This window comes from Hyperoodon ampullatus, assembly GCF_949752795.1.
Source record: "Hyperoodon ampullatus genome assembly, chromosome: 17".
NCBI classification, from domain to species: domain Eukaryota; kingdom Metazoa; phylum Chordata; class Mammalia; order Artiodactyla; family Ziphiidae; genus Hyperoodon; species Hyperoodon ampullatus.
In genome coordinates this window covers 319705-333352 of record NC_136930.1, presented here as the reverse complement: position 1 = coordinate 333352, position 13648 = coordinate 319705, and the positions used below count along the sequence as shown (strand labels likewise).

The window sequence follows — 13648 nt, the reverse complement described above, 5'->3', positions numbered from 1 at the left end:
ATAAATTTCTTTTGATTTCAAAGCTGACAGAAATTGGGCTGTCTGCCAGAAGATAAGCTCTTACTGATCCCATAAAAGTGACATGGCTAGAGCACTAGGATGATACGATCAAGGTGCCAAGTTAGACAGAAAAGTCACCACAGCTTCCTCGGGAGGCACCTGGCCTGCTCTGGGCAGGAAGGGAGCATCACCGTGGCAGCAGAGTCTCATAAGACAGTGCTGTCTCTCTTTGCACAGGCCTTCATTTATTCTGACACGGCCATTTCTGACTGTAGAAAATACACAGTGATCAGAGTCGTCTTCAGCTCACTGCTGGCTAGAGAGGTCTTTGGGGTAAAGCAGGTGAGGTAATGCAGGGGACAGCAGGACAGCGGCCCTCACTGTTCAGTCTCCCTCCTGTGCTCGCTGTGCTCGGGCCTCTGGACAAGACTGACTCTGTGCACCGCACAGCTGCCCCAAGTTACCGACGGGCAGGAAGTTACAGGCAGAATTCAAGCAGAAAAGGGTGACCTAGGCGATATGCCTAAGTCTTCTGATGGTGTCTCCTCTTGTATCGTGTTGCACGTGCAGGTGTAAAGGTCCACACCAGGACACATGCTGCTGAGGGACTCTCCAAGGAGATGCCTTACACACACCAGCAAAGAATCACTAGGGTGCTAAGTGTAATGTTACTTTCTATCTTAATGTCATTTGTAAACTGGAGAACCTGATCATTATTATAGCAAATGAATCTAGAAAAAACTAATGATCAGTTATACAATGAGACCTTTTTGTACCCCAAAGACATCTCAGAAGCCTTGTCTCAAACCCAAGGCCAAACGCTATGGCCTCTGTCCAAAAGTTCCTTTTCATGCACAGCTCCTGCAGTGGCTTTCCAGGATGACTTGACCCCTGGGTCAGCTGTATTCTAAACACAGCTTGGTTCTAACTCAATATTCTTCCCTTTCTTTTAGCTCCCGTATTCTCTACAATACTGTCATTTGGGGATTCTATACCTCATGATGTTTTCCTTTCATCCACCTGCATGACTATTAGCAGTAAGAACCTCTCTGAGGTCCCACTTCCTCACCTGTGAAATGGCGCTAAGGTCCTCCAGCCTCTGTTTACAGCCTCACGTGTGCAACGAGAAGCCCCCCGCCACGACGCAGGCGCATTCCACCTGAATGACTCAATGTTGTTTTCTTATTTTTGAGGTATGCCTGCCCTGCCTTCAGTCCACCACGAGCACAGTCTCATTCGATATGTCCCGGGTGTATTACAAGGCACAGACCCAAAGCACTCCCACGCCGACCGCTGGCAGCAGCTTACCTTCCAATTTCTTCTCTTTGCTCAACAAGTAAAACAGGTGCCACCGCAGGGCTGGAGGACGGCCTCCGAGGAGCACGATGCTCAACGCCAGCTCTGCGAGCCCCTCCCTGCCGCCTCAGCTCCTGCTGGCCCACCTCCCTGGAGCGGTGCTCCGCGCCCTGCTCACTCGGTATTCCCTCCTTAGAGCCTAGCACGGCTACAGACCGCGAAAAACGCTAAGCAAGACCAAACCTCTGTCTAACCTGTAACTGTCTCAGGTAATCCTATTTAGAGTTACACAAATTTAAGTCTAGCACAAAACTGGTCGACAGCTACAAGCCGTGTTAAAACCTAAAGATGGACATAATGGTTTCACACACACACATATTCCAAACAAAATAAAAATAAATTTTTTCTATAATTCCAAAAGAAACATTCTCTAACCCTACACCTGAAGGGACTTTTTCAAATTCATGGTACTTTAAAGTAAGTTGCTGTCCACTGGAAGAGGACTCACAGTTAACAGAGCAGTGCTTCCTGCTTGCTCTTTCTGAAAAACATCAGAAGGCACTGTAAGGATAGGATGACTGTGAATTACTATTTCTCCAATATGTGTTCTCCTAATAGTAGAGAGACAAAATGATTGTTTGATGAACTGGAATCTATGCTTTTCATTTCTATTCTGTTATAAATCTGCCTTACTGCTTTGAGGGCAATTTAACATAGAAAGATAACCTCAGAAGAGTCTGACATAAATAAATAAACTCTCAGTCAGCAATGTGTCTATAGCTACTTGAAAACACATAAAACCAGGAGGAGCCTAAGTCTCAGCAGAAAAGACGCCATTCCCACAATGTGTTGGAGCAAAGTACTTTGAATCACAGGTTTTGCCCTTGCTTTCGTAGCTACCTAGCCATCCTGTGTACCAAGGCAGCCACTATCCACATAAACTTTAAAATAAAGTTAATTCAACTTAAATAAAATTTAAAATGTAGTTCCTCGGTCCCACCAGCCATATTTCCTACGTGGTCAGTGGTCACCTCACTGGTTAGGGCAGTAAAAAAATGTCTGCACCACAGCAGAAGTTCTGCCAAGAGCTCTGATGCAGACTCGACAGCACCATCTGGGAGCCACAGATTTACCAGCTGCCATTTACTTATTCAGGTTTTTAAGACATAAAACTTGATAGCTATTGCAGTGGTCTTTTTAAGTACGTAACCATGCCTTGGCTTTCTTATAACAATACCAATTGTGCTTGTATTACTTTCAGTAACATGAACTATTAAAGGTAAAAGTAAATGCAACTAACTTTTTCAGTAAGGACTTTTTATACAAATAGACAAAATCCTCTGTCATACCATGTGTCCCAAATTCTGATGTAAATAAAAACCAACCAAACAAATACAACCCATGTACATGGTGAATACAGTGAAGAAACTGCTCTGAGAAGAGCCTCCACTTTCTCCAGGTGAGTCTGGGCACCTGCACCTGTGTCTCGTCACTCACCGAACTCCAGGTGGGTCTGTGCCATCTGCCTGCTGACACCTGCAGCGAAGAGAGTAAACTCTCTGCACCACCACCCGGACCCCGGCTCCCGACCAGGTGGCAACTCCTTGGCTTTCGACTGCATCCAGCAGAGAATCCCTCAGGGGAGCTTGGGCGGGGAAGCCCAGCTCTGCTTGTTCGTGCCTGAGGGTCCAGTCTGTGCCCACGGTGGTGTGACCATCACACATAACCTGGCAAGACACGCAAAGGGAACAATTCCAGTCTGACCCACGAGGGCACACCACATACCAAATCCTGATGTGCTTGGGGAACCCTGAGCATCGGGTGTGACTGCAGGACACTCAAGGAATGACAAGGACAGACGCACGCCCATGGCGCGGGGCTCCCATATGCGGGCCACCAACGTGGCTGAGGAGGCCTGGTGAGTTGAGGAACAGGGGAGCGGCAGGAGGACAGACCACCTCGGGGATTTGAAGACATGGAGAAAGTCCTGCTATTAAAACACCTGATGGTGATTCAAAAAATTTTCTTTTATGAGGTAACAATCTCAATAGCACAAACTACAAAAGAAAATAAAAGAATGACTAGGGTTATTATGAAGTGCCAGCACTTGGCACACTCCTGTGAACAACATGCAACACCTTTATGACCCCAGTAAATATCCTACTAAGATTACAGCACCTCTAGAGTGCTCCGTGCTTCCTACATTGCAGCACTTTTCTTTACATACGATGCTGTGTAACAAACACATTTAACCTCCCAACCCAAGGAGGCAGGCTGCATCGTTACCACTGTTTGACAGATGAGAATGCTGAGACAGGAGTTCAGTGTCTTTTTTTTTTTTTTTTTTTTTTTTTTTTTTTTTTTTTTTTTTTTTTTTTTTTTTTTTTTTGTGGTACGCGGGCCTCTCACTGTTGTGGCCTCTCCCGTTGCGGAGCACAGGCTCCGGATGCGCAGGCTCAGCAGCCATGGCTCACAGGCCCAGCCGCTCCGCGGCATATGGGATCCTCCCAGACCGGGGCACGAACCCGTATCCCCTGCATCGGCAGGCGGACTCTCAACCACTGCGCCACCAGGGAGGCCCAGGAGTTCAGTGTCTTACCCAAGGTCACCCAGCAGCAAGTGGCTGAGGCAGGACCCGAACTAGACACCTAGTTCCAAAGTCCATACACTTAACCACTAAGCTCTACTGCCGCTCCCCTAGCACTGACGTGAGACGAAGACACACCTCATGAATTTAACATCACATAGCTGTCTAAAACTGTACATTAAAGCAGTAATGCACTTTGAGCTGTACTTTATATCTGTTAAATTAAATTGATTAGACAGCCCTCCTTTTCACATAATTCTCTCCAGACACATGCTGTGACAGTCAAAGGGAGCTCCCGCTCAACTCCACACCTACAAAGTAGGTTCAAAGTCTGTTTCCTTTTCTTTCCGATGTCCCCTCACACTGTCAGCCTCAGTATTCTGCTCCGCATTGACTGGGATAACTAGGCGACCCTGAGGCAGGCGCACTGAAGTCAGACACTTGGAGCCCGAGTGGTCCCGGGGGTGTCCTTTGTGCCCGCCGCGAGAGAAGTTTAGTGGTTCCCCAAGTTCATCTTGGTGGATGACCATGGCTCAGGGCCACTAAAATTCCAAAAAGCAATCTCCAGTGTATAACCTCAAGTTTATGCAGCTCTTTTTATCCCAAGGGATACAGATGTTATGAAAAAGAAAAACATGATTTTTTTTAATAAATAAAAGAGGCTTAAATAAAATTCTTAGGCAATTATGAGAAGAGAAAAAAAATGAAAACTCATATTTTAATAAATTAAAGATTACATACATAGTTGCTGAATATTTGGAAAGGACCAAACACAAAGGTAATCACCTCTATAAATTCCAAAGCCTTTAAACACAGTATTACTACAAAGCAAAAAACCTCTAAGTCAGCGATAGTTTACCTGGTTTTCAGGTGAGTTATTTGTTAGGCTCTTAAATCTAAACATCTGGGCCAAAATGATGCTTCTTCTTGGAAGGGGTGTGTCCCAACTGTGCATTTCACGTGTTGTTTTTGAATCTTCTTTGGCAACAACTTTCTGACAAAAGTAAGTATTCAGAATAACAGGGCAACTTCCATTTGGGATAATAAGCTTTTGCCTGGAAAGGGAAAGAAATACAAATACAAGTTCATCTGCAGTGCTGGACCCGCCTCACCTTCTTGCTAAATCACAAAGGGCAGCGACTTGCTGGCTAAGGACACAAGCCCTAGAGCAGCTGCCAGTGCATCTGGCTCTGCTCTTCTGAGCAAGTCTTGTGTCAGGAGTGGGGATGGAAGGGGCGGCAGTGCTCGAGCTGGAGCTCCCCCGGGGCCTCCCAGGCTGCTGGACGGTGGCCCCAGGGCCCCTCGGGGAAAGTACTTGGAGGGGGGCACACAGATGCCCGACACTGAAGTGAATGTTACAGGAAAGACCTTCGGACACCTCACAGCTCTCATCTTTCAGAAAACATGACACCAGACACCAAAGGAACTCCATCTGCACTACCAAACGGACCACAGTCACTGAAATGGCCCACATTCAAGTAGAAATACGACAATGTGCTCCTGGTTCCTCTCAGACTACCTAATGCTCATTCCTCACACAGGCAGCACTGCTCAACAGGAAGGTTAATGGGAAGACGGAGTCGACACACTTTCCCCTATTTCTCCCATGAGACACAAGGAAGTGCCTGATGCTGTACAGAAACAAAACAGAAGAAGAAGCTGAAAGGGGAGAGGAGGAGGCTGTCCAGCTGGGCCCCAAGGAGACACAGAGCAGCAAGTTCCTGGGCTTCCGTTCTGCAGCCTCGAAACAGCAACGGGTGCAGACAAAAGCGCCCTCGCAAGGAAGGACAGGGAAGGGGTGGCCCAGTGGGACAGAAAGCTTCTAGAAGCCGCTGCCCTACTCCTGGCAAACATCTCAGAAAAGCTGGGACCGACTCCCACACACAGCAGGCAAAGCCCAAGCGGGGGCCAGACATGCCCCTCCACAGGCTGAGATGAGGAGTCTGTGCAGGCCAGCTGGGCTGGTGTGAGCCGAGGCAATATTCACCCTCACACCCCTGTCACAGGGGAGACACCTCACTCCCGTAACCAAGCCTCAGTCCCCGCCCCTTGGGGCAGGGTCCAGTCGGCCCAGCAGAGTCAGTACTTTCACCACAACCCGGCCCTCCCACCTTCCTCCACGGCGGTGAGCAGCAGCCTCGCGGGAAGCAGTAACGAAGGGAATCCTGACGCCTGCCTCCACCTGGTCGTAAGAAGCCCCCCACCCTCCCAGCGTCTCTTCTCAGAGCAGTGTCACACAAAGCCACCTAAAACTGGTTTAAATAAGATCCAGGATCTCGTACCATAATACCCATCATGTACAGCTTACCATCTAAAACCACTTGTTACACTAAGAACCAGGAAAAATCTCACTTGAATGAAAAAACACAGTGACTAGATGACAATGCTAAGATGACACAGAATTAGAATTACCGACAAAGATTCAAAGGCAGCCATTACAAACATGCTTCAGTGACAGTTACAAATGCACAACGAGACAAATGAAAGAACAGAAAGTCTCAGCAAAGAAACAGAAAGTCTTGGCAAAGATACAGATTTTTTTAAATGGAAATTTTATAACTAGGAAATAAAATAATGAAAATAAAAAAAGTCACTGGATGGGTTCAACAGCAGAATGAAGGGGACAGAGAAAAGGATCAGTGAACATGAAGATAATAGCAATTACCAAACATAAACAACGAAGAAAAAACAGACCAAAAAAAACCAATAAACAGAACCTCAAGAGGTGTGAGGAAGAAGAAATAAAAATGGAAAGATACAGGTAAATACACTAGGCTTTCCTACTCCTGTTGAGCTTTTGAAATTATATTTGGAGTTGAAGCAAGAATCATAACACTGTCTGATATGGTTCTAAATGTATGCAGAGGAAATATTTAAGACAGTCATATAAATGAGGACAGTAAAGGGACATAAGAGGCAAGGTTCCTACACTTCACACAAACTGGCAAAATGATGACCCCATAAACTGATAAGTTATGCATATAAAATGTAATGCCTAGAGCAACCAATAACATAGCTATAACAACACAAAAACATTATAAATAAATTAAAATGAAATTCTAAAAAATGTTCAAGCAACCCACATAATGCCAGGAAAAAAAGAAAAACCCAGAGAAATGAAAAACTGAACAACACAGAGAAAACGAGAAATAAAAAGGGAGACTTAAGTCCTAATATATCAATAATTACATTAAGTGTATATGGTCTAAACAAAGCAATTAAAAGACAGATTAGCAGAGTGGATTAAAAAATATGGTCTATCTTTATGCTGTCTACAAGAAATTCACTTCAAATATAAAGACACAGGTAGGGGGCTTCCCTGGTGGCGCAGTGGTTGAGAGTCCGCCTGCCGATGCAGGGGACACGGGTTCGTGCCCCGGGCCGGGAAGATCCCACATGCCGCGGAGCGGCTGGGCCCGTGAGCCATGGCCGCTGAGCCTGCGCGTCCGGAGCCTGTGCTCCGCAACGGGAGAGGCCACAACAGTGAGAGGCCCGCGTACCGCAAAAAAAAAAAAAAAAAAGACACAGGTAGGATGAAAGTAAAAGGCTGGGGGAAAAACCCATCATGTAACATTAATATAAATATGGTTGAAATTACTATCAGATGAAGTAGGCTTTAGAGAGAAGAAAATTATCAGGGATAGAGAGGGACATCACACAATGATTAAAAGGGACAGTCCACCAAGAAGACAAATTTGCAATAGTAATATTTTAAGCCGACAGACTACACGTATGGTAACCTAGAAATAACAATTAGGAGATATGGAGAGACAGAGGCAAGCTAGACACAGAGTGAGAGTCAGCAAGGAGAGGCTCCAGAAAGCAAGAGGGCAGGGCTGGGGCACAGCATCGGGTACCACTGGGCTCAACTGCGAAGGTCCTGGTACAGCAGCATGGATGACAGATATCATACGTGCCCAGCCTTTTCTTTCAAGTTAATTTGAAAAATATGATCAAGTAATATTATTTTAACTGCTAAGTTAAGAACAAAGCACAAGATTTCTGTGTGTATTTAGAACCTTACAGTTTACAGATAGACATACTAACATTAGAACTCTGTTCTGCCAAATTCAAAGTCCTGTTTGAGGCTATTAAGGTTAAACCAAATTAAAAACATACCTATACAAAATAGATGTGCAAGGCTAGTGGATCTGGGAAAGACCTTAAAACCCATATCTAAGTCCATTTGGTTCATTTCGCTGTTTTTACTCAACACCTATGACATGCCAGGCACGGGGCAGGGGACTGGGAATCCAGTCTGAGACAAGAAGGCTGAGAGGACAGGTTTACTGCAAAGGAAAAGAGTGTTATATGATACCCCGAGGGAGGACCCTCTGGAGACAGGGAAGGTTTCCCAGGAGAGGTAACCAGGTGAGGGCTGACTGGGTGAGGGTGTGTGGAGGCACAGGGAAGGGGATGGTGGAGCACCTGCGGGGCTGCCTGGTGGCAATGACCACAACTCAGATTCCATGTGACAAGCAGAGGTCTCGGTACTACCTCACTGAGCTTCTGCAGAAGAAACACAGATGCTGTTTCCTTCGTTAGGAGGCCGAGGACGTCACAGCCTTTCAACATCCATATACATGGCACCAGTGTCATGCTCCTAGGGACTATGACCTCTTTATTTCTTTTTATGCTGCAGGCCAGTGTTAACTGCTGTGGACTCTACTATCACCTCTCTACTTATCTTACTGCCACAAATGTTATGTGATGGCCAAAAAGCAAGTTTACAGAGCATGTATTCAGATTAATATTATACAAGTTTAACCAGTTTTTCTGAAGACCTAACTAAAAATAGAGACAAACCTAAGGGGCTTCCCTAGTGGCGCAGAGGTTAAGAATCCGCCTGTCAATGCAGGGGACACGGGTTTGAGCCCTGGGCCGGGAAGATCCCACAGGCTGCAGGGCAACTAAGCCTGTGGGCCACAACAACTGAGTCAGCGCTCTAGAGGCCACGAGCCACAACTACTGAGCCCGTGTGCCACAACTACTGAAGCCCATGCGCCCAGAGCCCGTGCTCCGCAACAAGAGAAGTCACCGCAATGAGAAGCCCGTGCACCACAACAAAGAGTAGCCCCCACTCGCTGCAACTAGGGAAAGCCCACGTGCAGCTACGAAGACCCAACAAGCCATAAATAAACAAACACGCACACACACAAACAAATAAATAAGACAAACCTAAGATGTTAAACCTCACTTGATAAATCACATCACAACCAACAACACCAGTTAACATCATCATGATGCTGGACTCACAGTGATTCTTCTGTTAAGGAAGTTGAAGGGTGTGTGTTTACTTTCTAGTAAACTCTCAGAGCATCCTTGACAAGTCAGCAGCCGTGGCAATAGGATGGGCTGCAATGTGGGACAGTCACACACATGGTAAAATACACAAAAAACTAGACAGTAACAGTCTTCCGTGGAGTCCAAGCACTATGGTTTCTCTTGGAAACTTTAAAAAATAGAAAAAACAGAGAATCCTGTATGTTCAATACAAACAACAATTTGTCCGAATGTCTGCTTTCATGAAGAACCATTTGCACTGCTCTTTACTGAGAGTGTTATATACAGAACTCAGGTAAAACAGGAAACAAGACTGTTTTTTTAATGTCACCAAGGGCAGAGAGGAAAACAAAGTGAAATATCTTTTCATTTTCTATCACTTGTCAACACTGCCAAAGTGTTAAATACCCCATTATCAGCTCATAAAACAAACAATATTTATTTCACATCACAAATAAGATCAATTTGCTTGTTTATTGTCTAGGAAGAATGTGTCCAAATTTGGTGGGTGGCAAAGATGACTAGTGGGATTAATGCAGTGACCTAAAGAAAACAAACACAAATAGAAGGAATTTTCTTTCTTTCCTTTCCTTCCCTCTGTTAATGGCTAGTTAGCTAAAGAAGTCAGACAAAGAACTGTAGTTGTCAGAAAATCATAACCTAGACTTAATTCTTCTTTCCACTGAAGACATACTTGGGATAAACTAATCAATTTTGTTTACAATTTAGTCTCAACTCAGAGCTTCACTGGCCTGAGGACAAAGCTGTCTAGTGCACACATCTTCCTGACAGGGGAGGCCAAGCCATCGTGTGGGGCTAGTTGAGAGGGCTTATAGTCCACACAGGGACACACACAAAGGAAACAACTAAGTGCAGTAAAACATCATTGGTGCTGCAGTAGAACCAATGCAGCCATAAATAAATAAATAAATAAAATTAATTTATAGAAAAAAACTGTGTAAAGAATTAAAAAATGAAGCCAGTCTGTTCTTTTCCTTGGAAGGAGGATGGGACCCACCACTTGGATACAGCAAGAAAGGTCCTGCATCCTTCCTGGAGGGACCAGTGCACGGGAAAGGGAGTGACACAACTGCCCGGCGGTCGCTGGCCCACAGGATCAGATGAAGCCACCAGGACAGCGTGAGATGTGGGAGGCCGGTGTGACAAGCTGCAATGGAGGGGCGTTAAATTTAATGCAAAAAGGTCCCTGGTGAAAACAGAACATCAGAGCCACCTTCTACACCTGTGCTTGTAAGGCAGCCCTTGTGGCTAACTGATTTTAAATAAAAAGAAATAAAATAAAACTTAAAATGCGGTTCCTGAGTTGTAGGGGCCACATTTCTAGTATTTGATGTGGTCAGTACCACAGTGGGCAGCACAGAGAATGCACTGCAGAAAGTACCATGCAGTTATCTGAGAATTTTGATTCTCAGGGCAGACAGTAAACCACATTCTAGTTACTCGGTAAACCCTTCTTGATTGATCAACTTGTTGGATTTGAAAAAGGCTATTATGCCCCAGTGACTTCTGAGGCAACTGCATAAGCTTTGAACCATCTGAGTTCCCTCCTCCAGACACCGGCATCTGAACCCCTGCATGAAACTCAAGTCAGTGACAAGACAATGTTAACTGTGTTTGCCGTGAATTTTTTAAAACACCAAACTATCCGGCCCACGTTCTCAGTGACTTACAGAGTGAACGGCACTCCTCCTCTCACCAAGAGTCACATTTATTCTAAGAAAAATTTAAAACCATAAGTCCTAGAAAATATCTCTAAACTGAAGAATTAAGCTAATTTCAGAAATAAGAAGTTTAAGGTTTTTATTTTCTTTTAAGGTTTTTATTTCCTTTATTTTCAACTTCTTATTTGCCAAGATTTATCTCCTGGGTTCAAATGTGTTTCTTTTAGCTTCCTACCCAGATAATACCCACATTATCTAAAAAAACTGATAAAAACACTGACATTTATAACTGTGTGTGTTATTTTAAATTCTCAGAGTAGACTTTGTCTAATTCCCTTTTTATCCAAATAAACACATCACTGAGGAACACTTTATTTCCGTTCAAAAGTGAACAGTACGGGCTTCCCTGGTGGCGCAGTGGTTGGGAGTCCGCCTGCCGATGCAGGGGACGCGGGTTCGTGCCCCGGTCTGGGAGGATCCCACATGCCGCGGAGCGGCTGGGCCCGTGAGCCATGGCCGTTGAGCCGGCGCGTCCGGAGCCTGTGCTCCGCAGCGGGAGAGGCCACAACAGTGAGAGGCCCACATACCGCAAAAAAAAAAAAAAAAAAAAAAAGTGAACAGTAAACTATACTGAAGATGAATTCACTGAAGAATATAAAATGCGAAATAGACTTCCTCTATAAACCAGGAGTCTAATTCTCTAGATTAACAAAAGTCTCTGACTTGACCATTTCCTTTTTCAGGCACAGGTCACTGGAAATTGCAATTTAAAGAAAGAACCATCACATATCTGGCAGTGGTTGTAAACTTTACTTTTTTTTTTTTTTTAACATCTTTACTGGAGTATAGTTGCTTAACAACTTAACAATGTTGTGTTAGTTTCTGCTGTATAACAAAGTTAACCAGCTGTACATATACATATATCCCCATATCTCCTCCCTCTTGCATCTTCCTCCCACCCTCCCTATCCCACCCCTCTAGGTGGACACAAGGCACAGAGCCAATCTCCCTGTGCTGTGCGGCTGCTTCCCACTAGCTATCTATTTTACGTTTGGTAGTGTATATACGTCCATGCCACTCTCTCACTTCGTCCCAGCTTCCCCTTCCCCCTCCCCGTGTCCTCAAGTCCATTCTCTACGTCTGCGCCTTTATTCCTGTCCTGCACCTAGGTTCTTCAGTACTTTTTTTTTTTTTTGGATTCCATATATACATGTTAGCATACGGTATTTGTTTTTCTCTTTCTGACTTACTTCACTCTGTATGACAGACTCTAGGTCCATCCACTTCACTACAAATAACTCAATTTCATTTCTTTTTATGGCTGCGTAATATTCCATTCTGTATATGTACCACATATTCTTTATCCATTCCTCTGTTGATGGACATTTAGGTTTTTTCCATGTCCTGGCTATTGTGAATAGTGCTGCAATGAACATTGTGATACATGACTCTTTTTGAATTATGGTTTTCTCAGGGTATATGTCCAGTAGTGGGATCGCTGTGACATATGGTAGTTCTATTTTTAGTTTTTTAAGGAACCTCCATAGTGGCTGTATCAATTTAAGTTCCCACCAACAGTGCAAGAGGGTTATCTTTTCTCCACACCCCCTCCAGCATTTATTATTTGTAGATTTTTTCATGATGGCCATTCTGACTGGTGTGAGATGCTTCCTCATTGTCGGGTTTTTTTTGGTTCATTCACTCATTCATTCATTCATTCATTCATTTACTAACATCATTATTGTAGTATAACTGCTTTACAATGGTATATTAGTTTCCACTTTATAACAAAGTGAATCCATTATATGTATACGTATATCCCCATATCTCTTCCCTCTTGTGTCTCCCTCCCTCCCACCCCTCTAGGTGGTCACAAAGCACCGAGCTGATCTCCCTGTGCTATGCAGCTGCTTCCCGCTAGCTATCTATTTTACATTTGGTAGTGTATATATGTCCATGCCACTCTCTCACTTCATCCCAACTTACCCTTCACCCTCCACGTGTCCTCAAGTCCATTCTCTAGTAGGTCTGTGTCTTTATTCCTGTCTTGTTCCTAGGGTCTTCATGACCATTTTTTTCTTTGATTCCACATATATATGTTAGCATACAGTGTTTGTTTTTCTCTTTCTGACACTTCACTCTGTATGACAGACTCCAGGTCCATCCACCTCACTACAAATAACTCAATTTCGTTTCTTTTTATGGCTGAGCAATATTCCATTGTATATACGTGCCACATTTTCTTTATCCATTCATCTGTTGATGGACATGTAGATTGCTTCCATGTCCTGGCTATTTTAAATAGAGCTGCAATGAACATTGTGGTACATGACTCTTTTTTGTTTGTTTGTTTGTTTTTGCGGTACGTGGGCCTCTCACTGTTGTGGCCTCTCCCATTGCGGATCACAGGCTCCGGATGCGCACACTCAGCGGCCATGGCTCACGGCCCCAGCCGCTCCGCGGCATGTGGGATCTTCCCGGACCAGGGCACGAACCCATGTCCCCTGCATCGGCTGGCGGACTCTCAACCACTGCACCACCAAGGAAGCCCACATGACTCTTTTTGAATTATGGTTTTCTCAGGGTATATGCCCAGTAGTGGGATTGCTGGGTCATGTGGTAGTTCTGTTTTTAGTTTCTTAAGGAACCTCCATACTGTTCTCCATGATGGCTGTATCAATTTACATTCCCACCAACAGTGCAGGAGGGTTCCCTTTTCTCCACACCCTCTCCAGCATTTACTGTTTGTAGATTTTTTGATGATGGCCAGTCTGACCGGTGTGAGACGATATCTCATTGT

The 13648-nt window shown here is 44.7% G+C and overlaps 1 protein-coding gene across 1 annotated transcript in view; it reads right to left on the bottom strand.

The window, feature by feature from the left end:
* The window catches only part of SPIDR (scaffold protein involved in DNA repair), a gene marked incomplete at its 5' end in the record, with an annotated part of 358863 nt that overhangs the window by 114306 nt on the left and 230909 nt on the right, over nucleotides 1-13648 (bottom strand). Inside the window, 2 exons of the mRNA XM_079722236.1 lie at nucleotides 2794-3023; nucleotides 4743-4938. Of these exons, the coding sequence (XP_079578362.1) occupies nucleotides 2794-3023; nucleotides 4743-4938 (426 nt within the window). The remainder of the gene's footprint in view (nucleotides 1-2793; nucleotides 3024-4742; nucleotides 4939-13648) is intronic.